Below are 26,894 nucleotides of genomic sequence, written 5' to 3'. Positions count from 1 at the left end.
GAGTACAAAATTATTATCTTCAAGACATGATTTTGAAGCCTCAAATGCTTTATATTTTCATTGCAAATTATCACAAGACAAAACAACAGGTCTTTCTCATTTGTATATTGATAAAGTAAGACAGTTTAAAGATTTGTAAGGTATTTCACTGGCTCCAGGTCATCTACAAGTCTCTGATAGTTGAAGCACCGCCTTATCTCAGCTCACTGGTCACCAAAGCAGCACCCACCCGTAGCACTCGCTCCAGCAGGTATATCTCACTGGTCACCCCCAAAGCCAATTCTTCCTTTGGCTGCCTTTCCTTCCAGTTTGCTGCTGCCGATGACTGGAATGAACTGCAAAAATCACTGAAGCTGGAGACTCATATCTCCTTCACTAGCTTTAAGCACCAGCTGTCAGAGCAGCTCACAGATCACTGCACCTGTACATAGCCCATCTATAAATAGCCCATCCAACTACCTCTTCCCCATACTGTATTTATTTATTTATCTTGCTCCTTTGTACCCCTGTATCTCTACTTGCACATTCATATTCTGCACATCTACCATTCCAGTGTTTAATTGCTATATTGTAATTTCTTCACCACCATGGCCTATTTATTGCCTTACCTCCCTTATCTTACTTCATTTGCACACACTGTATATAGACTTTTTCTACTGTATTATTGACTGTATGTTTGTTTGTTTGTTTGTTCTCAACTAGCCTACCTGGTTAAATAAAGGTGAAATTAAAAAATATATATATAATAAATAAATGTATCATTTTAATGATTTTAAAAGAAATATGGCATTTTATTTCACATTCATGGAAACAAAACACAGACATTGACTACTAATGTTGCCAGTAATACTTGTACAAAACTTCAGCCCATGGCTCAATGTAATCTCCAGCTCATCCATTATGCTAATGTCTATGACCTGAAACTTTATATTTAGATGATGGTACATTGCATGTAAGGTTGTTCAGATGAATTGAATCACAGTACAGTTCAGTTAGATTGTTGACAGTTCAGTTGGAATTTTTCTAATTCTTGTCTTGATTAGCTTTGGTTAGGACTGTCCAGCCGGTAGGTAACGTAGTATGTCTGCAGGGAGACAAATAAATTGCAAATAATAACAAGCAATAATGATAGTACATGAATGCACAATTAGGTTATCTAATGCTATAATATTAATATATTGTAATATAAAAATATACAATTATTAAACAAATCAATAGCAATATGCATACAAATCAAATCAAATTATATAGCCCTTCGTACATCAGCTGATATCTCAAAGTGCTGTACAGAAACCCAACCTAAAACCCCCAAACAGCAAGCAATGCAGGTGTAGAAGCACGTGATCATACGTGATTAAGCTATGCAAAACAGGAACAATATAACAAAATGAATGTCAAAGTGGGATGCAAAACCATGTGGTGTGGTTGGCTAAATTGGCAGTGGCTATTTACTGTAGCATATAACATGTGGGTCACACATCAAACAATAGATGAAGCTCATAAAGCTAGTAGGCTTTCCAGCAGTATTAACTAGAAAGCAAACCTCAATTTGCATAAAAACAAGTGCACGAAAGGAACAAACAATGACGTGTCATTTTACAACTAGAGTACATGACCATCGGTATGTGGACACCTGCTCGTCGAACATCTCATTCCAAAACCATGGGCATTAATATGAAGTTGGTAACCCCTTTTGCTGTTATAACAGCCTCCACTCTTCTGCGAAGGCTTTCCACTAGATGTTGGAACATTGCTGCGGGGACTTGCTTCCATTCAGCCACAAGAGCATTAGTAAAGTCGGGCACTGATGTTGGGGGCGATTATGCCTGACTCGCAATCGGCGTTCCAATTAATTCCAAAGGTGTTCGATGGGGTTGAGGTCAGGCTCTGTGCAAGCCAGTCAAGTTTTTCCACACCAATCTCAACAAACCACTTCTGTATGGACCTCGCATTGTGCATGGGGGAATTGTCATGCTGAAACAGGAAAGTGCCTTCCACAAAGTGCATATATGTAAACAACAGCTGGTGCACGATATCTCAGGAAGTCTCGCCTGAGGTAGACGGGGCTCTAGTGGAGCAGGTTGAGAGCTTCAAGTTCCTTGGTGTCCACATCACCAACAAACTAACATGGTCCAAGCACACAAAGACAGTCGTGAAAAGGGCACAACAAAACCTATTCCCCCTCATGAGACTGACGGGATAAACCTGTCAGTGTGCTCTCGATGGTGCAGCTGTAAAACCTTTTGAGGATCTTTTGAGGATCAGGCATACTGTTGCGTCGTCGCACATTTGTAAGATAAATATTGACATTTTACGATCTCTAACACTTTTAACATGCAAAAATGACAAATTAATTAGCGGGTGATGGGGGGCTCAGTTTACCTCATGGCGCAGATCAGGCGCTGAGCCAATAGCCATGGACTTACAGTTGAAGTTGGAAGTTTACATACCCTTAGGTTGGAGTCATTAAAACTATTTTTTCAACCACTCCACAAATTTCTTGTTAACAAACTATAGTTTTGGCAACTCTGTTAGGACATCTACTGTGTGCATGACACAAGTAATTTTTCGCACAATTGTTTACAGACAGATTATTTCTATAATTCACAGTATCACAATTCTAGGGGGTCAGAAGTTAACATACACTAAGTTGACGTTACTTGAAACAGCTTGGAAAATTCCAGAAAATGATGTCATGGCTTTAGAAGCTTCTGATAGGCTAATTGACATAATTTGAGTCAATTGGAGGTGTACCTGCGGATGCATTTCAAGGCCTACCTTCATACTCAGTGCCTCTTTGCTTAACATCATGGAAAAATCAAAAGAAATCAGCCAAGACCTCAGAAAAAAATTGTAGACCTCCACAAGTCTGGTTCATCCTTGGGAGCAATTTCCAAACGCCTGAAGGTACCACGTTCATCTGTACAAACAATAGTACTGTCACGCCCTGACCTTAGAGAGACTTTTTATCTCTCTATTTGGTTAGGTCAGGGTGTGATTTGGGAGGGCATTCTAGTTTTCTATTTCTTTGTTGGCCGAGTATGGTTCCCAATCAGAGGCAGCTGTCTATCGTTGTCTCTGATTGGGGATCATACTTAGGCAGCCTTTTTTCCACCTTCAGTTGTGGGATCTTGTTTTTGTGTAGCTGCCTGTGAGCAGCCCAGAACGTCACAATTTGTTTGTGCTTGTTTGTTTTTGTTTGGTGAGTTTCGATTTATTAAAATATGTGGAACTCTACGCACGCTGCGCCTTGGTCCGCTCATTTCAATGACCACGACAAGTATGTAAGTATAAACACCATGGGACCACGCAGCCATCCTACCGATCAGGAAGGAGACGAAAAGTGCAAATCAATCCCAGAACAGCAAAGGACCTTGTGAAGATGCTGGAGGAAATAGGTACAAAAGTATCTATATCCACAGTAAAACGAGTCCTATATTGACATAACCTGAAAGGCCGCTCAGCAAGGAAGAAGCCACTGCTCCAAAACAGCAACTGCACATGGGGACAAAGATCGTACTTTTTGGAGAAATATCCTCTGGTCTGAAGAAACAAAAATAGAACTGTTTAGCCATAATGACCATCGTTATGTTTGGAGGAAAAGGGGGAGGCTTGCAAGCTGAAGAACACCATCCCAATCGTGAAGCACGGGGTGGCAGCATCATGTTGTGGGGGTGCTGCAGGATGCACTGGTGCACTTCACAAAATAGATGGCATCATGAGGCAGGATAATTATGTGCATATATTGAAGCAACATCTCAAGACATCAGTCAGGAAGTTAAAGTTTGATCGCAAATGGGTCTTCCAAATGGACAATGACCCCAAGCATACTTCCAATGTTGTGGCAAAATGGCTTAAGGACAACAAAGTCAAGGTATTGGAATGGCCATCACAAAGCCCTGACCTCAATCCTATAGAATTTTTTTGGGCAGAACTGAAAACGTGTGTGCGAGCAAGGAGGCCTACAAACCTGACTCAGTTACACCAGCTCTGACTGGAGGAATGGGCCAAAATTCACCCAACGTATTGTGGGAACCTTGTGGAAGGCTACCCAACATGATTGACCCAAGTTAAACAATTTAAAGTCAATGCTACTAAATACTAATTGAGTATATGTGAACTTCTGACCCACAGGGTATGTGATGAAAGAAATAAAAGCTGAAATAAATAATTCTCTCTACTATTATTCTGACATTTCACATTCTTAAAATAAAGGTGTGATCCTAACTGACTTAAGACAGGGAATTTTTACTAGGATTAAATGTCAGGTATTGTGAAAAACGGAGTTTAAATGTATTTGGCTAAGGTGTATGTAAACTTCCCACTTCAACTGTATAAGTCATTTTAGAGAATCCAGGTCAGACTGCCGGCTGATGGGCTCCATCAGCAGTAGATGTTAGAATGGAAAATGAATATGTTAATGCAACAAATCGAATCGAACCGAATCGCGTCAAGTTGTTCCTCTAATCAAACAGAATCCCACCAAATCGTTTGTAACTAAAACGTATTGAGTAGAGAACAGCACTCTTCCATCTTTTCATCCCTATATTAAACATTTACTGATAATTGAGCTTTTGAGACTAGTTTGTCCACATCTATAGCTGTGACTACACAGCATATTCTGAGCTGAGGACACAGGCAGCAGTGTTAAAATGGCATTAAGAGGGCCACGCTGCCACCTTCTGGACAGGAATAGGTAGAGAGGCTTTGCGTCCCTGTCCAAACAGTCAGTGCAGTGCAGCTCTGACTGGCTCTGAGCAGAAAGACCACCGTAAATATAAAGGTGCACAATGAATTAACACTGTCATCAGGGGATCTCGTGTCTTCTTCTGAAATGATATGTGTGCCAAAACATATTATAGACTTCAATCTATTCAACTTTTGTTTATTACACATATCAAAAAACCCAATAATGGTGCACTGAAAAATAATACTCAAACAATTAAATGAGAGTGAGCCTCCATTCCACTATAATAATAGAACGTTAAACTTATAAAGTGTTGACTAGAATCTGATTTAGAAAGCACTCTGCTGCATTAGGTAATACATTTATTAGCGTGTGCTCTGAGAACACTTAGAAGTTGCTTCTACACACACACATACACACACACACACACACACACTATGCTGGGTGAAGCAAAGTTCACTGGCACTGGGAAAACTCTGCTCTAATTGTTATTTAATCTCCAACTTCTCTTAAACAGAAGCCAAGGTAGGCTGAATCGATGCCTGTAGTTCACTGAACACAGAGCCAGAAACACACTTCTCTCTTTCATTGATGACATAGGATCTGATAACACCCTTTCCCAGGCTATAGAGTGGACTGAACCTAAGACAACATTATCATCTTGCCAAACTCATTCCGACTGGATAGTGCTACTGTTCTGCTCCTGCTACTTTACTAGTTACTACTCTGACTTATAAGACTTATAATAACTCCTGTTTCCACACCTCCCTCTCAGTCAAGGCCAGGCAGGCCAGGCAGGCAGGCAGGCAGGCAGACAGGGAATGATGTGGTCCTGTAGGTGTTCATTGACAGGGCTGTGATGTGACTGTGTATAAATCAGAGCTTGTGAACTGAGCAGCTGTCAAACAGACAGTGAGAAAGAATATTGTATTTTTTTTTTAAAAAAAACAAACATTTTCCTTATTTTATTTCACTTAGTCCTGCATGTTGGCGCTCAAAGCCCTGCAATCACACCTGCAACCATTTACATGTGACTATTAAACACTGATTCTGAAAAAGAGAGCACTGGGCTGGGTGGGGTAGGGACAGCGCAGGGCTAATGGAACAGGGCCTGTGTTAGTTAGGTCACATGGTGCTGAGAAGGCAACTTCTGGCTGATTGTGGAGTGCCTGGAGGTGTCAGTGGTGATTGATGACTGGAGATAATACGCAATTCACCGCTCAACAATCTCAAGGTGAGCAGGAGCAACCCTCTTCTTAATGCACTCCATCGAACAGGCTGAAGCCATACATTATAAACAGTGCACTCTTCTCTCTCTCCCTCCCTCTCACCCACAGCAACTAACCCTCAAAGTGGTGTCCAGTGCCCTACTCCTACCATACTATACAAACATCTATAAACTCATTATTCCAATTTAAAGACTGCCCATGTGCTTGGTTAACTTGAAACACCATCATCTTTGTGCTGGAGGCAGGCTTTATACATCTTCATTTCCTGTCTGTCCTGCATGGTTTAACCCTGGTCCCGCTGCTCTCTGTGGGCCATTGGTTGGTTGTCTGAGGCCTGGTCTACAGAGGCAGGGTGGACATACAGTAGCTGAGAATGCAGATTCTCTCTCTCTCTCTCTCTCTCTCTCTCTCTCTCTCGTGCCCTGAAGGGGAGAGCTATAATGTAGCATGATGTGATGGTCACAGATTCATCATCACTCATCTCCTGTCTAGCACTAGCAGAGCGAATGGAGTGGGACTTGTGTGATGTCTGCACGTCAACATAAAGCACAACAACTAGAGGCTAAACAACTACAGTAATAATACATGTAAGCAATAAAATAGGTTTTCAGCAGATAACATCAACCTAAAAGTTACATGATACATAAATATGACTATTTATGATTATGATAAGAAAGGTAAGATTATTCTGAAGAGCTCCAACAGTAACAAGTGCCACAGTAGAGAGGGACCGTAGTGTAGAACTATTCCTCTGGCCGTGATACACCTTAGACAGGCAGCGCGAGAGCTGAGCGCAAACCCTCCTACCCAGACGGGCTTCGCACAATCTATTTCATGATCTGAATAGAGCTGGCCCTTGAGCTGGCCCTTGTCCTCACTTTGAGGAGCAATGTTGCATGACCGGCATTTTGCAATTGACGCTAGGAGAGGGGAGGAAAGACATGTCAACTGACTCCAGGCTGGAGTGGTCATTTCCATATGGCCTGGTTTATGTCATCGAGGTGTTATTTAAGGTACCTCAGATTGAGCAGGCAACATTCACTCATACTCCGTCTCTATTTGTGTCAGTTGCTGCTGTCTCTGCTATAGACAGTGGGAGGGAGTGAAAATCCTTTAAGAAAGTAATTTAAAAATGGGATTTACATTTGCTCTCCTGCTTAGAGCAGAGTAATTGCAATGACAATGAACATAGCATAGATAATCCGAGCAGAAATCTCTAATATAACGCGATTGTTATATATTCCCTATTGTACAGCCATAAACAGACTTTAGGTCTAAAACATAGTGGGCGCAGAGCATTTATACTGAACAAAAATATAAACGCAACATGTAAAGTGTTGGTCCCATGTTTCATGAGGTGAAAAATTATCCAAGAAATGTTCCATACTCATAAAAGTGTATTTCTCTGTATACAAATTAGTTTACATCCCTGTTAATGAGCATGTCTCATTGCCAAGATAATAATCCATCCACCTGACAGGTGTGGCATATCAAGAAGATGATTAAACAGCATGATCATTACAAAGGTGCACCTTGTGCTGGGGACAATAAAAGGCATCTCTAAAATATGCAGTTTTGTCACACAACACAATGCCACATATGTCTAAAGTTTTGGGGGAATGTGCAACTGGCATGCTGACTGCAGGAATGTCTACCAGAGCTGTTGCCAGATAATTTAATGTTAATTTCTTTACCATAAGCTGCCTCCAACGTCATTAGAGAATTTGGCAGTACGTCCAACCACGCCAGCCCTGGACCTCCACATCTGGCTTCTTCACGGCCGGGTTGTCTGTGGCCAGCCACCCGGACAGCTGATGAAACTGAGGAGTATTTCTGTCTGTATTAAAGCCCTTTGTGGGGAAAAATTAATTGTGATTGGCTGGGCCTGGTTCCCCAGTGGGTAGGCCTTGCTCACAACTGGGTGGGCCTATGCCCTCCCAAGCCCCCCAATGCTGAGCCCCTGCCCAGTCATGTGAAATCCATAGATTAGGGACTAATTAATTAATTTAAATTGACTGATTTCCTTATATGAACTGTAACTTTATATGAACTGTAAATTGTTGTATGTTGCGTTTATACTTGTGTTAGTATAGAAGGGGAAGGGGAAAGGCGATACCTAATCAGTTGTACAACTGAATGCATTCAACTGAAATGTGTCTTCTGCATTTAACCCTCTGAATCAGAGTGGTGCGGAGGGCTGCCTTAATCGACATCCACGTCTTCGGGCGCCCGGGGAACAGTGGGTTAACTGCCTTGCAGAGGACAATAGGTTTCTAAATGTTACATATATTTATACACTCTCCCGTACAGCTTCCTTTGACCAATTAAACATTGATAACTGAACCTCACACAGACAACAGAGATCGTATTTAAATGAGAATATTATTGGCAGGACCAACCACGAAGAGCAGCCTTTATTCTGACCTACATAGTAGCAATTATAGCCCCTCTGTTGTTCATTTGTCCTTGTTAACATTTCAAGTGTAATGAATTATTGAACGTGGAGAAAGGATGGCTCAAAACCCACTGAGGTCCTTCCAAATGAACAGTGAGACTGTTTTCAGATTTCTATCAAAGGGGAGATTTAGAGGGGACAATATGCAGCATGGAGAAATATCATGTTACCATCTATACATACAGACCTTATACTATACATACAGACACTGTTCATGCAATTCAATAACGGACAGTATTCATGTTATATGCCTGCAGATGAAACTGTATCCTGTTCACTCAGGCCAAGAATAGTTATTTATAGAACTCATATTGATTAATCATGAGCCACAACAGCCTGAAAAGCACACAGTGCCACAGACAGGCTAACAGGGGAAAATAATTCTACTGCTTTGAATCCTATTTCTCTTACCATTTAAAGGTAGAAGCCCATGTTGACCTTTAAAAGAAAATCGGATTTTCTGTCTGTTTGAATCTAGTCTCGGTAGTCTTGCATTCTGGGAAGCCTGGCGATCTAGGTTCAGAAGATGAATGAACAATGGAAGCGGTGAAGACTTAAGCCGGCTCTGCAGGAAATGGTGTGTATGTGGTGTGTGTGTATGAATGGGTGGATGGGGGGACATTACCACGATGAGAATTGATTCAGATTATTCCTTCTATTTGTGCACGCACCTAAACAATGTATGGGCCTAATCATAGAACCACGTATAGAATCCCTATTAATTCATAAAGATTTGTCATTTAACTTTTAAAATGCATTAACTTATATTGTTGCATAAACACAACCAGTCATTATGTTTTCATCTGATTCACAAACAATCACTTCAAACAGCTCCTTTACTAGGATACCAGCGCACGTTCATCCACTCACAACATATTTCCACCTTCCAAACAGTGGTGAATGGAAGGATACATCTGTTACACCAAACACCAAAAAGTGTAATGACATTTGGCAAATGTCATTAGGCCAGAATTTTTGTGTCCACTGCTGTCTTCGCTCCTGTCGGTTTCGGCCATGCTACCACATCGCATTTTGCAGCGTAGGCTGCTATACTACTCGCTTTCAACTCCATTTGTCATGCCTCTGCAGTAATGATAGATAATGGTGTAACAGCGTACAGTTTTCTTGTTTTACCCAACTATTTATTTTGCTGGGACGCTGTACCGGACCGTACTGCCTTACTTCCACCCCTGGGTAGACGTCATCAATGTAGTTACAATGTAATTACAGGTACCTGTCTAATGGAAGCACCAGGCAAACATTGATACAATCAACTTGCTTCATGACCTTTGTATCTTCCTTTACCAATTTGGACTGATGGGATGTACCCAAACACTAAGCCACGCTACAGCACTCTTACACTGATCAAAGGTTGGGAGGTACCAGACAACCTGCCGACACAACGTAAAAGCAGGCTACTCTTTGCTGTAGGGGCAAGGCATTTGGGGTACAATGTCTGACAGTCAATGTTACATTTTTCAATGACCGAGGCTTGTGACACTTCTACATGGATTCAGAAAGAGGATATGGGGGAGCTATACTTTGTATCACATTTATGCTGTCGATGTAACCATGGAGATACTGCAGTTGATTAATTCCAGATTAAGAGGCCGTCAGGCCATTCGGGAAGTTCTGCTGCACTTCTGCTTCTTAAACTACATCCCAAATCCTAATCCTTTTGTTCTGTAACCCGTGTGCCTATTGAGGCTGTCTTTGTCACCTGGCAGTCTGTGAACTCAGTGGGCAGTGGTTTAGGAGGAGGTGCAGAGCACCGAGAGGACAAATTGGCAATGCTTCAATTAACATTGTTTTTGTGAGAGCGGTAGTGGGTTTGAACTGCATGTCAACCCAGATCCTTTGATCTGGGACCCCATCACAGCCCCTCCTTCCCTGCCCGGTGCTGAAACGGTTAAGAGTGTCTCATCAGCATGGGTTAGAAATTAAATCAGTCTCAGGCTCTGCTCTCTCTCTCTCTGTATGTTGGGTAGCTTTTTAATACGGAGTCGCATGCCAAGGGTAAAGCAAGCATATCAGGCCAGTCACAACCAAAACAGGATGATCAGAAACCATTTGAATTTAAACAGATTGGCAAGGGATGACTGTGCATCAGCTAGCACTGGGACATGCTTTACTCTGTCTCTCACCTAGAGGGGGGAACTACAGAGAGAAAATAGCTTCAATCAGTGGGGAAAACTCCCACAGTGTGCAGTAGAAATAATTTGTTGTTTGACAGCTACCTCACTGCAGTAACCAAGCATTTCCAAAACATCTCCAGGCTGAATGGACTGGGTAGAAAATGTAGCTATAGTGCTCGGGTGCTATATTCTAAACATCAATCACTATGTAATCTCTCTTACAGCTAAGTTAACATAACATCCATTGCAATCCAGTGTTGTATTGATGCCTGATTAAGGACAAATTCTGAGAGGCATGTCCCACAAAGGAGTGAAAAGCATTGATGTCAACATTAGTGTCAAGACGGGGGGACATTACAGGAAAGAATGCAAGCGGTGCACAGAGTGCTTTTGATTGTTAACACTAACTCACCTGTTGCCGTAGATAGGCCATTTAAATTCCATTTGGAAGTCCCTGGTAGTCTGCTGAGGTTCAGGTCCAGCCGTGTGATGGTCCGCTTGTTGCCATTCTTATCTATGACCTCTGTGGTGACTTTGGGCTCCTCTTCGGATCCAGTCATGGGGCTGTCACTGTCCGTCCCCTGGCCAACGTCAACGTCAGAGAGGAGCAGGATGCGGTGGTTGAGCTTAGGGCTGGGGAGCTTGTGCGATAGGGGGGACAGCACTGGGGACATGCTCTGCAGACTGTTGGTGGCAGGGTAGGAGGTGTTGAACACCCCACTCAGAGAGGGTGAAGAGGGGCTTTTTCTGTGGAATTTGATAGAGGAGGCCTCAACAGGAAGTGAGAGATGCAGCTGCAGCCCCTCTGAAGGTTTGGTCCCTCCCGTATCTTTAATGTCCCTGTTTAGACTCCTCCACTCCCCATACCCCTGCTGACAGCTGCTCATCCCCGGCTGAGGTACATCTGATTCAGTCTCTGGATAGAACTCTTTGGACCAGTCTGGGCTAATATGGCCAACATGTTGCACTGTGCCCTCCATCTCCTGCCCCTTGGCAACCACCCTAACCCCCGTGTCCCTCCTGTTGACCTCATCATACAGCTGGTGGGCTGACTTGTCCTCAGACCTCATGGGACGAATGTTGTTCCCACTCATCATATGCTCTAGTTGAACATGATCCTGCACGTCTTCCAATAAACTACAGGACGAAGCTTCGTAGCCCAAGCAGAGTTCACTGTCGTACTCAGACATGTTGTTGCAGAAGTCCAGGTCTGGCTCAGAGGCACGAGAGTCTTCCTCCATGAAGTCCCAGCCCTCTCTAGCGATATGGAAGTGCTCCTCCATACTGAGGATGGGGTTGCTGGCCACACTGGCATAGGAGCCTGACATTGGAGTGTCCGAAGATTGGAGAAAGGCTGGGGCCCCAGGAATGATTTTCTCCTCCGCCACTGGGACGAGGTTGGATTGATCCCGGGTCTGAGTCGAGGACTGAAAAAATAAAGACTCTACTGCAGTGCTCCCTATCCCTACTTTCTTCTTCATCTTGCTGTGCAGGAACTCCTCTGCACTGTTTAACTTCTTTCCCCCCAGCTTCTTCAGCTTCCTGCCCAGTGAGGAGGCTCTATCGTGCCCCAGAGACATAGAGAGAGCATGTTGAGCATTGCTGCTGAGGACCTGTCCTGAGAAGCTCCCACAACCCTCCCTGTGATCCTGGAGCTTCCCATCCTGATTACCCATCCTGACTCTGTCAGCGCAGTCTCCACACAGAGATAGGAGATCAGCCAGCAACTGGTGGTGCTCCGCGGCTAGCCAGCAGAGCTCAGCTACAGCCTCATTTGTTGCCTGGCAGCAGTTGAGGAGTTCGCCTGCGGACTCAGAAGACTGGCTTCTTCTTTTGGCTGCCATGGGATCTACATCTCCCTGGTCTTGGTCATTACAGGGCTTGGCCCCCCGAGGGGCGTGGCTCTTGTACATAAACCCTGGGGCCCTCCCCTTGGGTTGATAAAGGCTGATACTGCACAGTTCCCGGATGGGCTCATAGAGACACAGGACTGTATGCCTGCCCTCCATTATGGGCGCCATGTTAATTGCTTAAGCACTTTAATAAAAATGGACTGTTGTCCCCAGACGCTGGTGTGTTTGGCGTTGGACTTCAGAGGAAGAGTCTGAAGAGCTCTAGCTGTTCATCATCTGGTTGATTGAACTCCTGTCAGAGAGAAATATGCTTTCATTGAGACAAACAGCCATTTATCTGCCTGAGAAAATATAAAGCATGTAACAGCTGTCAATCAATGTTTAATTTTTTTTACATTTAAAATGAAAAGTTGTATTTTATCTTTAGACGGATTTTTTCTAAACTACCACCAATGCAAGAAGCCTAATATTACTATTAAAAGGTCCAGCAATACAAAGTATTTTTTTTTAAAGTCATTCAGGGCCAGTGTTTACAGAGTAAACAGTGATACTGTTCTGAGGGAATACAACATAAAGGTAGAGCAAAACCATAAAAAATAAATAACAAAACCTTTAAGGCTTTGTTATTTGTCTGTTATTCTATTGAAAATAACAGGTGCACCAGTGGAAATGCTTAGCACAACAGAAGTCTCCGCGTTTGACAAATAAGCAACACCAGCCAGACCGTTTTAGACAGAAGATCATTGGCAATAGATCAAGAGTAATGGGTCTTAGTTTCATTATTTAATTCACCCCACTGCAGCAGTTCTGAATATAACCTTGAATAGGGATGTAATTTCATTTACATTTAGGCTATGCATTTGCACAGATGAGAGGTTTAGGACAGTGGTTCCCAACCAGGGATACTAGGTACTTTTTTGGGGTGGCAGGTAGCCTAGTGGTTAGAGCGTTGGGCTAGTAACCGAAAGGTTGCTGAATCGAATCCCCGAGCTGACAAGGTAAAAATATGTTGTTCTGCCCCGGTAGGCCGTCATTGTAAATAAGAATTTGTTCTTAACTGACTTGCTTAGATACATAAAGGTTAAATAAAAATAAATACATTTTAAAAACGGACCCCTGGAGAGGATACTTGAAAAGACTCATGAGAACATAGGCTTACTGGTAAAATGCTCAAGCGGGTACTCCGGGCAGAGCAAATTTCAGTTGGTGGTACAGTAAGAGGTTGGGAACCAGTGGTTTAGGAGATAAATTGCCACACTCAGTGTATACCCTACATATGCCCTTACAGCAAATTCATGGATGACTGTCTTTATCTGGTGTAACACAGGTCATTTTGATATTTATTGTACTGTACCTAAAACCAGAACATACTGTAGCATTGGGAGTGGGACATGCACGACTGTGCTGCTGGTCAAATCACAGTGGGCTCATTCAAGAGTGCAAAGCAGGCAGTATCGAAGTGAATTAACAGCATGGAAAGATGTCACTAATGGACATTGGATCTATTGACGATGTATTGTATATCAATGTAATACTAGTCTTGCGGGGTCATCCTTTCAAATGTACGTAATCCTAACCGACCAACAAAAAATGGCATGCTATTTGATGGATACCTAGAAAGACAGACAACATTTCTCATCACTGTTCTAGTCAATTGTTGCAGTCTTCATCCACATCATCATCATCATCATCAGCAAAACAAACTATCATCTTTATTGAAGCACCAACAACTCACCTAAAAGGCATTCCATCTTCATTGTACAAGCTGCGAACAATGTCCCAAAAAGTGAAGATGAAGTCACAAGCAAACAATATGTTAGTACCACATATAAAAGAGATATAATTTCCCCTTTAAATAATGTATCTGTACTGTAACGTACATCTCTGAGTTTAACTGTTTACATACCTGCCTCTGTAGGGTTTCACCTTGCAGCAGCAAGCCATTTAATGCATGCGGCTCTATTCTGTTTCCTGTTTCACAAACTATGCACATGATATATCGTCAAAATAAACTATTCCATTATGTCTTACGTTATTAAATTCCATAGGAAAACTGTGCACCTTTAAGTTGCACGTCTCCTTTAAATGTTCTCCAAAAGGAAGGATTCCAGTGTTCCAATTCAATAATCAAAATCATGGATACATCCAACGCAACTCCTGCAGATAAATGATTTAGCTGTTTGAGGACGATAAGCTGCGATTTACCCATTTTAGTTGCGTGACAAATAATGTATCTATATCCTCACTGCAGCCAGCGTCCACCGCTGCTTCTTGGAGGGTAGCGTTAATCCTTAATGACTGACAAGCGTGTGGGCTAACTGGAGAGCTCAGTGTTTTTTTGACAATCCCCCCCCAGCACACTGAGTCAGAGCAGCTGCAGCTCTCAGGTAACGATAAAAAACTCACAAAATAGACCATCCGAATTTAGAGAGGACCTGGTAGAGGACAAGAAGGGCTTTACATCAATGCACTGTCACTATGTAGGTGTATGGAGAGGAGTCATATTATGTGAAATAGTAAAGAGTCACATTGTGGCTTTAAGAATGAGTTGAAAGTGGATTGAATAAAATAAACTGTAGGCTTATTACTTGATTATCTCCCTCGACCCTGCATAGATCAGCTTTATCTTCTGATACACATAAAGTAGGCAACTCAAACAGCAATATGACAAAATGGCAAATAATAACAATTTTGGGAGACCTGGCTCTGGCTGGGATCTAACCAGCAACAATTCCCTTATACAACATAATATACCAAGTGTATTGCTGTAGGCCTACCTGTAGGCTACTTCAATGAGTGTGTAAGGTAGTGGACCTTATTGTCTTGTCAGACTGGTGCGAAGCTTCAAATCAAGCAGAATTCAGGTGCAAAATGGTGGGATTTATTTACAGGTGCTGGTGAATAAAGCTGGATCCAAAATATGTAACTAGGCTACACAGAAGGTTGACTCCACAATCATTTGGTTGTTGCATATTTCTAAATTATTTCTAAAATCATTATTTGCTGAAGTCCTTGTTGCCTATTTATACATTATTTATGAAACCATTTTTTGTATCTTGTCATCATTTAACCTCTGCTACCGTAGCTACGTGGCAACGATTTGTTTACCATAGCAACGTGGAATAACTAGAATTAAATATACATTCACTGCAGTCCCGGAGCGTAGCCGCCTTTTACTAAAACCTGCCTGTCACTAAATGTATTATTCTCTACATAAATCCGTGTCACCTCATTTAGTATGATATGTTATGTTACTTGGCCACGCCTAGCTACCTTTCGTCATTTCCTTCTTATTTTTGGATGAGTAGTCAGTCTATGTATAACTTAATGACGATGCTTACAAAGATCATTTAAATATCTCACAAATTTGAAAACTCTTGTTGCTAGTAGTTCCTGCAGGTCAGAGCATATTTCAATCCTAAATTACACCTGTGGTGGTTAGACTATCCACTGCCATTCATATAGACATTCTTAATTGACAGATATAGTTTGAGATGTCTGGAAGAGGTGGGAAGCATTTCAGTCTGAGTATGTACAGCAGCTGTGAGTGTCCAAATAAACTCAGCAAAAAAATAAACGTCCTCACTGTCGACTGCGTTTATTTTCAGCAAACGTAACATGTGTAAATATTTGTATGAAAATAACAAGATTCAACAACTGAGACATAAACTGAACAAGTTCCACAGATATGTAACTAACAGACATGGAATAATGTGTCCCTGAACAAAGGGGGGGGTCAAAAGTAAAAGTCAGTATCTGGTGTGGCCACCAGCTGCATTAATTAAGTACTGCAGTGCATCTCCTCCTCATGGACTGCACCAGATTTGCCAGGTCTTGCTGTGAGATGTTACCCCACTCTTCCACCAAGGCACCTGCAAGTTCCCAGACATTTCTGGGGGAATGGCCCTAGCCCTCACCCTCCGATCCAACAGGTCCCAGACGTGCTCAATGGGATTGCGATCCGGGCTCTTCGCTGGCCATTGCAGAACACTGACATTCCTGTCTTGCAGGAAATCACTCTCAGAATGAGCAGAATGGCTAGTGGCATTGTCATGCTGGAGGGTCATGTCAGGATGAGCCTGCAGGAAGGGTACCACATGAGGGAGGAGGATGTCTTCCCTGTAAACGCACCACGTTGAGATTACCTGCAATGAAAACAAGCTCAGTCCGATGATGCTGTGACACCGCCCCAGACCATGACGGACCCTCCACCTCCAAATCGATCCCGCTCCAGAGTACAGGTCTCGGTGTAACGCTCATTCCTTTGACGATAAACATGAATCCGACCATCACCCCTGGTGAGACAAAACTGCAACTCGTCAGCAATTTTTTGTCAGTCCTGTCTGGTCCATCGACGGTGGGTTTGTGCCCATAGGCGACGTTGTTGCGGTGATGTCTGGTGAGGACCCGCTTTACAACAAGCCTACAAGCCATCAGTCCAGCCTCTCTCAGCCTATTGCGGACAGTCTGAGCGCTGATGCAGGGATTGTGCATTCCTGGTGTAACTCGGGCAGTTGTTGTTGCTGCCATCCTGTACCTGTCCCGCAGGTGTGATGTTCGGATGTACCGATCCTGTGCAGGTGTTGTTACACGTGGTCTGCCACTGAGAGGACGATCAGCTGTCCGTCCTGTCTCCCTGTAGCTCTGTCTTAGGTGTCTCACAGTACAGACATTGCAATTTTTTGCCCTGGCCACATATGCAGTCCTCATGCCACCTTGCAGCATGCCTAAGGCACGTTCACGTGAGCAGGGATCCTGGGCATCTGTCTTTTGGTGTTTTTCAGAGTCAGTAGAAATGCCTCTTTAGTGTCCTAAGTTTTCATAACTGTGACCTTAATTGCCTACCGTCTGCAAGCTGTTAGTGTCTTAACGACCGTTCCACAGGAACATGTTCATTAATTGTTTATGGTTCATTGAACAAGCAGGGAAACAGTGTTTAAACCCTTTACAATTAAGATCTGTAAAGTAATTTCGATTTTTACTCATTATCTTCAAAAGACAGGGTCCTGAAAAGGGATGTTTCTTTTTTTGCTGAGTTTATAACCATTTCAAGAGAGCATAGGCTTTTAGTGCATTTACTACCACTATCTCCATTCCAAACATGTGTATACATTTGATACGTTTTCAGATTAAATGTGACCCTGGCATTAATCTAGTTTTATTTTAATCTGGAGGCAAGTTGAATTGAACCTGCAATAGAACTGTGATCAACCTGCTTATCTTTCTGTATTTTGTTAATGCTACAACCCTTAAATTTTTTATACGGTAAACTTAGTCTATTACTTTGGTTTGTGTCCTGTTTAATTTCAAATGGCCTATTCACTCTTGTCAGTATACACTGTTGAGATTGCTCTGAGGTACTGTATACATCCTGTTGAAATCGAACCCAAACACAACTATTGACTTATTTGGTCAGAGCCACAGTATGTAACTTGTGTCAATTGTAGTATCAAACTATGGATTCTGTTCTCTCACTGTATGCAGAAATTACTCTGGATTGTAGTGTAACTAGTATACACGTCCTGCATGGTTTTATTTAATTTGTTCTAAGCATTTTTATGGCCGAAATGAAGACGTAGGATACTGTACGTCCTGCAATTCATATTATATTGTAAGGCTGCTATTCCATTGGTAGCTTAATGCAATGGAATCTACCGTAATGTAACATATCATAGTTTTTTAAGTTTTTTTATTTAACCTTTATTTAACGAGGTAGGCCAGTTGAGAACAAGTTCTCATTTACAACTGCGACCTGGCCAAGCAAAGCAGTGCAACACAAACAACAACACAGAGTTACACAAACAAATGTACAGTCAATTACACAATATAAAGAAGTCTATATACAGTGTGTGAAAATGGCGTGAGGAGGTAAGGCAATAAACAGGCCATAGTGAGCAAAGTAATTACAATTTAGTAAATTAACACTGGAGTGATAGGTGTGCAGATGATGATGTGCAAGTAGAAATACTGGTGTGTAAAAGAGCAGAAAAGTAAATAAAAACAATATGGGGATGAGGTAGGTAGATTGAATGGGCTATTTATAGAAGGGCTGTGTACAGCTGCAGCGATCAGTTAGCTGCTCAGATAGCTGATGGTTAAAGTTAGTGAGGAAAATACAAGTCTCCAACTTCAGCGATTTTTGCAATTCGTTCCAATCAATGGCAGTAGAGAACCGGAAGGAAAGGCGGCCAAAGAGGTGTTGTCGGGCAGCGATCGGTTGAAAAGCTTGCATTTAAGAACAGTTGGAGGCCACGGAAAGAGTGTTGTATGGCATTGAAGCTCGTTTGGAGGTTAGTTAACACAGTGTCCAAAGAAGGGCCAGATGTATACAGAATGGTGTCGTCTGTGTAGAGGTGGATCAGGGAATCATCCGCAGCAAGACCGTCATTGTTGATATATACAGAGAAAAGAGTCAGCCCGAGAATTGAACCATGGTAATAGGGGTTGCAACAATGGCGGCGGATACTTTTAGAAAGTGAGGGTCCAGATTGTCTAGCCCAGCTGATTTGTACGGGTTCATGTTTTGCAGCTCTTTCAGAACATCTGCTATCTGGATTTGGGTGGAGGAGAAGCTGGTGAGGCTTGGGCAAGTAGCTGCGGGGGGTGCGGAGCTGTTGGCCGGGGTAGGGGTAGCCAGGAGGAAAGCATGGCCAGCCGTAGAGAAATTATTGTTGAAATTCTCGATTATCGTGGATTTATCGGTGGTGACAGTGTTTCCTAGCCTCGGTGCAGTGGGCAGCTGGGAGGAGGTGCTCTTATTCTCCATGGACTTTACAGTGTCCCAAATTATTCTGGAGTTAGAGCTACAGGATGCAAATTTCTGTTTGAAAAAGCTAGCCTTTGCATTCCTGACTGACTGCGTGTATTGGTTCCTGACTTCCCTGAAAAGTTGCATATCACAGGGACTATTCGATGCTAGTGCAGTCCACCACAGGATGTTTTTGTGCTGGTCGAGGGCAGTCAGGTCTGGAGTGAACCAAGGGCTATATCTGTTCTTAGTTCTACATTTTTTGAAAGTGGCATGCTTATTTAAGATGGAGGCGTCACGCTTGTGGCGTCACTACAGACACCCTTGTTCCAATCCAGGCTATTTCACAACCGGCCGTGATTGGGAGTACCATAGGGTGGCGCACAATTGGGCCAGCGTTGTCTAGGTTTGGCCGGTGTAGGCCATCATTGTAAATAAGAATTTGTTCTTAACTGACTTGCCTAGTTAAATAAAGGTGAGGAAAAAAACCCACTGTGATGCAGTGCCTTAGACCGCTGCGCCACTCGGAAGCCCAGTAAATTTAGGTAAATGGAGGGTCACAAATTAAATTCGGTCAAAGCATTCGAGAAATAGGATACTGTACGTCATATAATTTGTGTTAAATTATACAAGTGCTATTGCTTTGGTAACCTAATGTAATGTAACCTAACGTAACATATCCTACTAAAGCAGTCAAACATAATAACATAAACATATATCATACTAAATGGGTCAAAGCATACTGATGCAATCAAGACGTTGGATACTATACGTCCTACAGTTCTTATTATATTCTAAGACCGTTATTCCATCGGCAGCCTAATGTAATGTAAGCTAACATACACTTAGAAAAAAGTGTTATATCTAGAACCAAAAAGGGTTCTTCAGCTGTCCCCATAGGATAATTCTTTGAAGAATTCTTGATGGTTCCAGGTAGAACCCTTTTGGTTTTATGTAGAACTTTTAGGGTCCTACATGGAATCTAAAATGGTTCTACCTGGAACCAACAAAGGTTTTACCTGGAACCAAAAAGGCTGGAACCATATAACCTACCTACCGGCTCCCTAAAAAGTTGGGTAAACAATAGTTTTCTGTGGATATCTTATCTAAAATTTAGAGCAGCTGAAGACAAACAGCACATAAAACCGATAGAGTAAGTTTATTGTAATTTTATTCAACATTCTGGCTTGTAAGGAACATTTACACGATTTTTCAGGGATTCGTTTCAGGCTGTATTTACCAAATAATTGTCTATTACAGCCTAATTAATCAAGCTGTAAACCACTCCTTTTTGGGGGTTATGGGTCAAACCTTTTGAGAACCACGTTTAGACAAACATCCATCATTCCAATTGGAACAATGTCACAAGGTGGCAGCATTGGACCATAAAACATTAGGCTATCTCCAATTAAGACTTAAGGCACAACATCTGGTCAACTGTTGGAGAAAATACAATTATAGCCCATGTCAAGTAAAATACTTGCCAAATTATTAATTATAGATCTATGTATTTGTTTTTGTGAAATAAATGACTAATTTGCCCTCAAGAAATACAAAACTGAGGCAGAGAGGTGAGGAAGAACTATTCTCTGTCAAGATGGTAAAATATTGACTTTACAAACATCTTAGTACATAAGCTCTTTAACATTGTTTTGTTCAAGTTCAAGGTTTTATTGTCACATGCACAGTGAAATGCTTAGCTTGCATTATCAACAGTGCAGTCAGTAATCAATATAAAAATAGTATAACTAATAAAAAAATGAATATATACAGTACCAGTCAAAAGTTTGGACACACCTACTCATTCCAAGGTTTTTCTTTATTTGGACAATTTTCTACTTTGTAGAATAATAGTGAAGACATCAAAACTATGAAATAACACATATGGAATCATGTAGTAATTAAAAAAGTGTTAAACAAATCAAAATATATTTTATATTTGAGATTCTTCAAAGTAGCCACCCTTTGCCTTGATGACAGCTTTGCACACTCTCAACCAGCTTCATGAGGTAGTGACCTGGAATGCATTTCAATTAACAGGTGTTCCTTGTTAAAAGTTCATTTGTGGAATTTCTTTCCTTATTAATGCGTTTTAGCCAATACGTTGTGTTGTGACAAATAGGGCTGATATACAGAAGATAGACCACCAAGTCCATATTATGGCAAGAACAGCTCAAATAAGCAAAGAGGAATGACAGTCCGTTACTTTAAGACATGAAGGTCAGTCAATTCAGAAAATTTCAAGAACAAGAAAGTTTCTTCAAGTGCTATGATGAAACTGACTCTCATTATTTACATTTTTGGTTCCAACCGCCGTGTCTTTGTGAGATGCAGAGTAGCTGAACAGATGATCTCTGCATGTGTGATTCCCACTGTGAAGCATGGAGGAGGAGGTGTGATGGTGTGGGGATTTATTTATAATTCAAGGCACACTTAACCAGCATGGCTACCACAGCATTCTGCAGCGATACGCCATCCATCTGGTTTGCACTTAGTGGGACTATCATTTGTTTTTCAACAGGACAATGGTCCAACACACCACCATGCTGTGTAAGGGCTATTTGACCAAGGGGGGGTGATGGAGTGCTGAATCAGATGATCTGGCGTTAACAATCACCCGACCTCAACCCAATTGAGATGGTTTGGGATGAGTTGGACTGCAGAATGGAGGAAAAGCAGCCAACAAGTACTCAGTATATGTGGGAACTCCTTCAAGACTGTTGGAAAAACATTCCAGGTGAAGCTGGTTGAGAGAATGCCAAAAGTGTGCAAAGCTGTCATCAAGGCAAAGGGTGGCTACTTTGAAGAATCTAACATCTAAAATGATTTGTTTAACACTTTTTTTGGTTACTACATGCTTCCATACAGTATGTGTTATCTCATAGTTTTGATGTCTTCACTACTATTCTACAATGTAGAAAATAGTACAAATAAAGAAAAACCCTTGAATAATTTTGTGTTTCCAAACTTTTGACTGGTACTGTATATATAATAAAGAAAACACGAGAACAAGAAATAAGATATGAAGCTTAATACCAAATGTACAATGTGCATGGATACTGGAGTTTTTGATTTCAGTATTTTTTTATTTCACCTTTATTTAACCAGATAGGCTAGTTGAGAACGAGTTCTCATTGACAACTGCGACCTGGCCAAGATAAAGCAAAGCAGTTCGACACATACAACAACACAGAGTTACACATGGGAATAAACAAACATAAAGTCAATACTACAGTAGAAAAAAAAGTATACAGTGTGTGCAAATGAAGTAAGATAAGGGAGGTAAGGCAATAAATAGGCCATGGTGGCAAAGTAATTACAATATAGCAATTAAACACTGGAATGGTAGATGTGCAGAAGATGAATGTGCAAGTAAAGATACAGGGATACAAAGGAGCAAAATAAATAAATAAATACACTATGGGGATGAGGATGAGGTAGTTGGATGGGCTATGTACAGGTGCAGTGATCTGTGAGCTGCTCTGACAGCTGGTGCTTAAAGCTAGTGAGGGAAATATGAGTCTCCAGCTTCAGTGATTTTTGCAGTTCGTTCCAGTCATTGGCAGCAGAGAACTGTAAGGAAAGACGACCAAAGGAGGAATTGGTTTTGGGGGTGACCAGTGAGATATACCTGCTGGAGTGTGTGCTACGGGTGGTGTGCTACGGGTGGGTGCTGCTATGGTGACCACTGAGCTGAGATAAGGCGGGGCTTTACCTTGCAAAGACTTGTAGATGACCTGGAGCCAGTGGGTTTGGCGATGAGTATGAAGTGAGGGCCAGCCAATGAGAGCGTACAGGTCGCAGGGGTGGGTAGTAAATGGGGCTTTGGTGACAAAACTGATGGCACTGTGATAGACTGCATCCAATTTGAGAGTGTTGGAGGCTATTTTGTAAATGACATCACCGTTAAGGATCGGTAGGATGGTCAGTTTTACGAGGGTATGTTTGGCAGCATGAGTGAAGGATGCTTTTGTTGCGAAATAGGAAGCCGATTCTAGATTTAATTTTGGATTGGAGATGCTTAATGTGAGTCTTTTTTTAATGTGAGTCACAAAGTCACATTAAAAACTCATAATAATAAAAATGGTAAACAGCATGGCAGCAGCATAACCGATGGATGGCTGTGTATGTGGTGGTGAGTGTGTCCATGTAAGTGTGTGAGTGAGTGTGTGTGCAAGACTGACAGCCTAGGTACCATGAGCGGATATGTGAACAGGCCTTGAAAGTGACTGGTAGCAACAATATATAAATACTTTTGGTACTATACTTGTGATAATATCTACATGTAACCACAAACAATAGTGACCAGTAGCAGAATAAAATAGATAGGTTCTAATAGTAATGCCAATCAATAATCAAATAGCAGCAGAATAGTGGTGGTAATACCTCTAATCAATAACCATTTTAGCAGCAGCGTAGGTGTGAGGGGAAGCAGTAATTGTTAGCCATTTAACAGTCTTATGGCCAAGGGATAGATGCTGCTTAGGAGTCTATTGGTCTGAATCTTGATGCGCGGGTACCGTCTGCCAGACCAGAGCATGGAGAACAAACAGTCCATGTCTGCAGTGGCTGGACTCTATGGCAATTTTTCTGAACCTTTCTCAGACACTGTACATGTACTTCCTGGCATGTACTTCCTGGATGGCTGGGAGTGATGCGCAGGGCTGTATGCACCACCCTCTTTAGGGCCTTCTGGTCAAGGGTGGCGCAGTTTCCATACCAGACCAGGTGATACTACCAGTCAGGAGGATGCTCTCAATGGAGCATCTGTAAAAGTTCCCATGGATCTAAGGGGCCATGCCAAGTCCTTGCAGCCGTCTGAGGGAGAAGAGTTGCACTTTATGTCTCAGACAAATACAGAATATTGCTATTGCTGCACAACTTGACCTCGTTTTAGGTTGTGGATCTGACTAAAGCTATGAACATTAACTAAGTAAACCAAATGAAAGTTGAGGTTATGCATTGATTTGCTTTCCAGTGTTGCAACATTATTTGAATCAGGGTTGGTTCTGTCCATGTTGTCAAAACAATGGGCTTTAATATGCTGCTGGACTGGGGAGCCTATGTAGGCCTATTATAGGTAATATTTACACATTTAACCTGACTCTACAATACATTATTTATTTAAGCTACGTAAGTCGATTTGTAGCCTACACTAAATATTGAACATGTTTTAATTGTTCGCTAATAGTGCAATATTGAAGCCATACTTGTCATTCTGGGTACTGTCCATGGTGTTGATTTTTGGAAGCACTTAGGCCTACTTGGCTACAATTTCATGCATCTTGGATGCTTGATAACCCAATTCTGCTATGTCTACACACCCAAATTCACCATATACCATCGAATACCATCGCTGTAGCATATGTCATAGATTCTGTTGGCCAACGGAAAACCAATTGTCGTGCGCAATTATGTGGCAATTGTATGGTGAGGGAATTTTGAAAGCTCGCGCTTTAATGTTTAACGTATATTAATCATTTGTATTTTTATTTTACCTTTATTTAACTGAATAAGATCCACTGGTGACGTCGACGACAAAAGACCCCACTGCCGTATTTTGACTGCAAGACTACGTTTCACATTCCAGACCCGTTTTCATTTGCTCCCGCCTATACCAACGCTTACACGCTCCTTTGGGAACAGCACCGCTGGCATTTGCAATGAGCGAGCGGGCTTGAGTGAGTGACAGGCTCCAGTAGTTCGCTCGGTCTCCGGTACATGGCTGTGGATTAGCTATATGCTAATATCGATACGAGAGAGGAGCAGCAGCGTGGTGCTGCAAGCCGACAGTGGAGGCTACCCGAGTCTGAGCAGGCTCCTCAACAGCCATGGCTGAAGGTGGTGAAGGGGAAGATGAAATTCAGTTCTTGAGAACTGTAAGTAGCCTAATTTCCGTCCGCTATTTCGTGAGGCAACATGGCTCCTGTGTGCATTTCGAGCATCTTATCCCATGCATGTCGATGCCTATGCAATAGCCTACTGCTATTAGTTTTACAGATTATGATTTGTGCAGCCAGGTTATAGACTACATGTTGATTATGAAATATGGCTATAATGTAGCCTATAGTTCTAATTACGAGTAGACTGTCTCCTGAACGAGTTGGCTTTCTAACCACCGCGCTTTTTGGGTAGCCGTCCTTAACCTGCTCCCTCGTAAAGCAGACCTGCCTCGCGATGACAGAACCTTTTTGTTTGGCGCATCCCTCACCTTGATTCCCTCCCAGATTTAACCTGTCCGGTTGTCTCAGTACGTATTGCTATTAATGAATACAATGGAATGTCTACCCGTGTAGGCCTACTACTCTATCCAGTTTACGCAACGATCTCTGTCTCACTTCCAGCCCACAACCCTCCTGCTTTGTTGTTGTTAATTGATAACTACGTTGTCTCACTTCCAGCCCACAACCCTCCTGCTTTGTTGTTGTTAATTGATAACTACGTTGTCTCACTTCCAGCCCACAACCCTCCTGCTTTGTTGTTGTTAATTGATAACTACGTTGTCTCACTTCCAGCCCACAACCCTCCTGCTTTGTTGTTGTTAATTGATAACTACGTGTCCCTTTTCCAGGCATATCAATGCTGTCTATAGTTAGAAAAAGTTCACCTTTGCATGCCTAGTTCTTATTCAAGGAAACGTTCCAACTCACAAGATATTGGTGAACCACTTCTTAACCTCAAATTCTGCATATGGTGTCTATCCAGGCAGATTTATATGCAATGAACAAATAACACAAATGATCATGTTATAATGAAAATAGGTGAAGATGCATTGATGACTGATCCATAGGCTAAGATTGAACTGTTTTTGAGCATTTATTTGGAATACTTTTTTTTATCCTTCTGCCCTGTAGATTTATCTACAAAATTGAGGCTATTCCGAAACCAAACTTGAACCAGTGACAATCCACCTCTTAAGAGAGGCTACTTACTTGTACATTAGCAGTGGGCTTACTACTACTTGGACATTAGCAGTGGGCTTACTACTACTTGGACATTATTCCCAGAGATGCCAGTGGGGTTTAAAATGCATTGCTTTGGAAGCCTCCTGTATTCCCAGAGATGCCAGTGGGGTTTAAAATGCATTGCTTTGGAAGCCTCCTGTATTCCCAGAGATGCCAGTGGGGTTTAAAATGCATTGCTTTGGAAGCCTCCTGTATTCCCAGAGATGCCAGTGGGGTTTAAAATGCATTGCTTTGGAAGCCTCCTGTATTCCCAGAGATGCCAGTGGGGTTTAAAATGCATTGCTTTGGAAGCCTCCTGTATTCCCAGAGATGCCAGTGGGGTTTCAAATGTATTGCTTTGGAAGCCTCCTGTATTCCCAGAGATGCCAGTGGGGTTTAAAATGCATTGCTTTGGAAGCCTCCTGTATTCCCAGATATGCCAATGGGGTTTCAAATGCATTGCTTTGGAAGCCTCCTGTATTCCCAGAGATGCCAGTGGGGTTTAAAATGCATTGCTTTGGAAGCCTCCTGTATTCCCAGAGATGCCAGTGGGGTTTAAAATGCATTGCTTTGGAAGCCTCCTGTATTCCCAGAGATGCCAGTGGGGTTTAAAATGCATTGCTTTGGAAGCCTCCTGTATTCCCAGATATGCCAGTGGGGTTTCAAATGCATTGCTTTGGAAGCCTCCTGTATTCCTAGAGATGCCAGTGGGGTTTAAAATGCATTGCTTTGGAAGCCTCCTGTATTCCCAGAGATGCCAGTGGGGGTTTAAAATGAGACCCTGAAAAAGTTGATGATTTCAACTCCCCGCAGCTCCCTGTCCCTTGTTACCACTACATTCAG

General features: G+C 42.2%; 1 protein-coding gene across 1 annotated transcript in view; it reads right to left on the bottom strand.

Moving 5' to 3' along the window:
• LOC115145382 (formin-like) overlaps positions 1-14,128 on the bottom strand; it is a 93,811-nt gene extending 79,683 nt beyond the window's left edge. The window contains 2 exon segments of the mRNA XM_065004243.1: positions 10,919-12,651; positions 14,095-14,128. Coding sequence (XP_064860315.1) covers positions 10,919-12,527 — 1,609 coding nt within the window. The 5' untranslated portion in view covers positions 12,528-12,651; positions 14,095-14,128.
• Positions 14,129-26,894: the final 12,766 nt, after the last annotated feature.

Source organism: Oncorhynchus nerka, linkage group LG18 (genome assembly GCF_034236695.1).
Source record: "Oncorhynchus nerka isolate Pitt River linkage group LG18, Oner_Uvic_2.0, whole genome shotgun sequence".
Classification (NCBI taxonomy): Eukaryota; Metazoa; Chordata; class Actinopteri; order Salmoniformes; family Salmonidae; genus Oncorhynchus; species Oncorhynchus nerka.
This window is presented reverse-complemented; position numbering and strand designations above follow the sequence as displayed.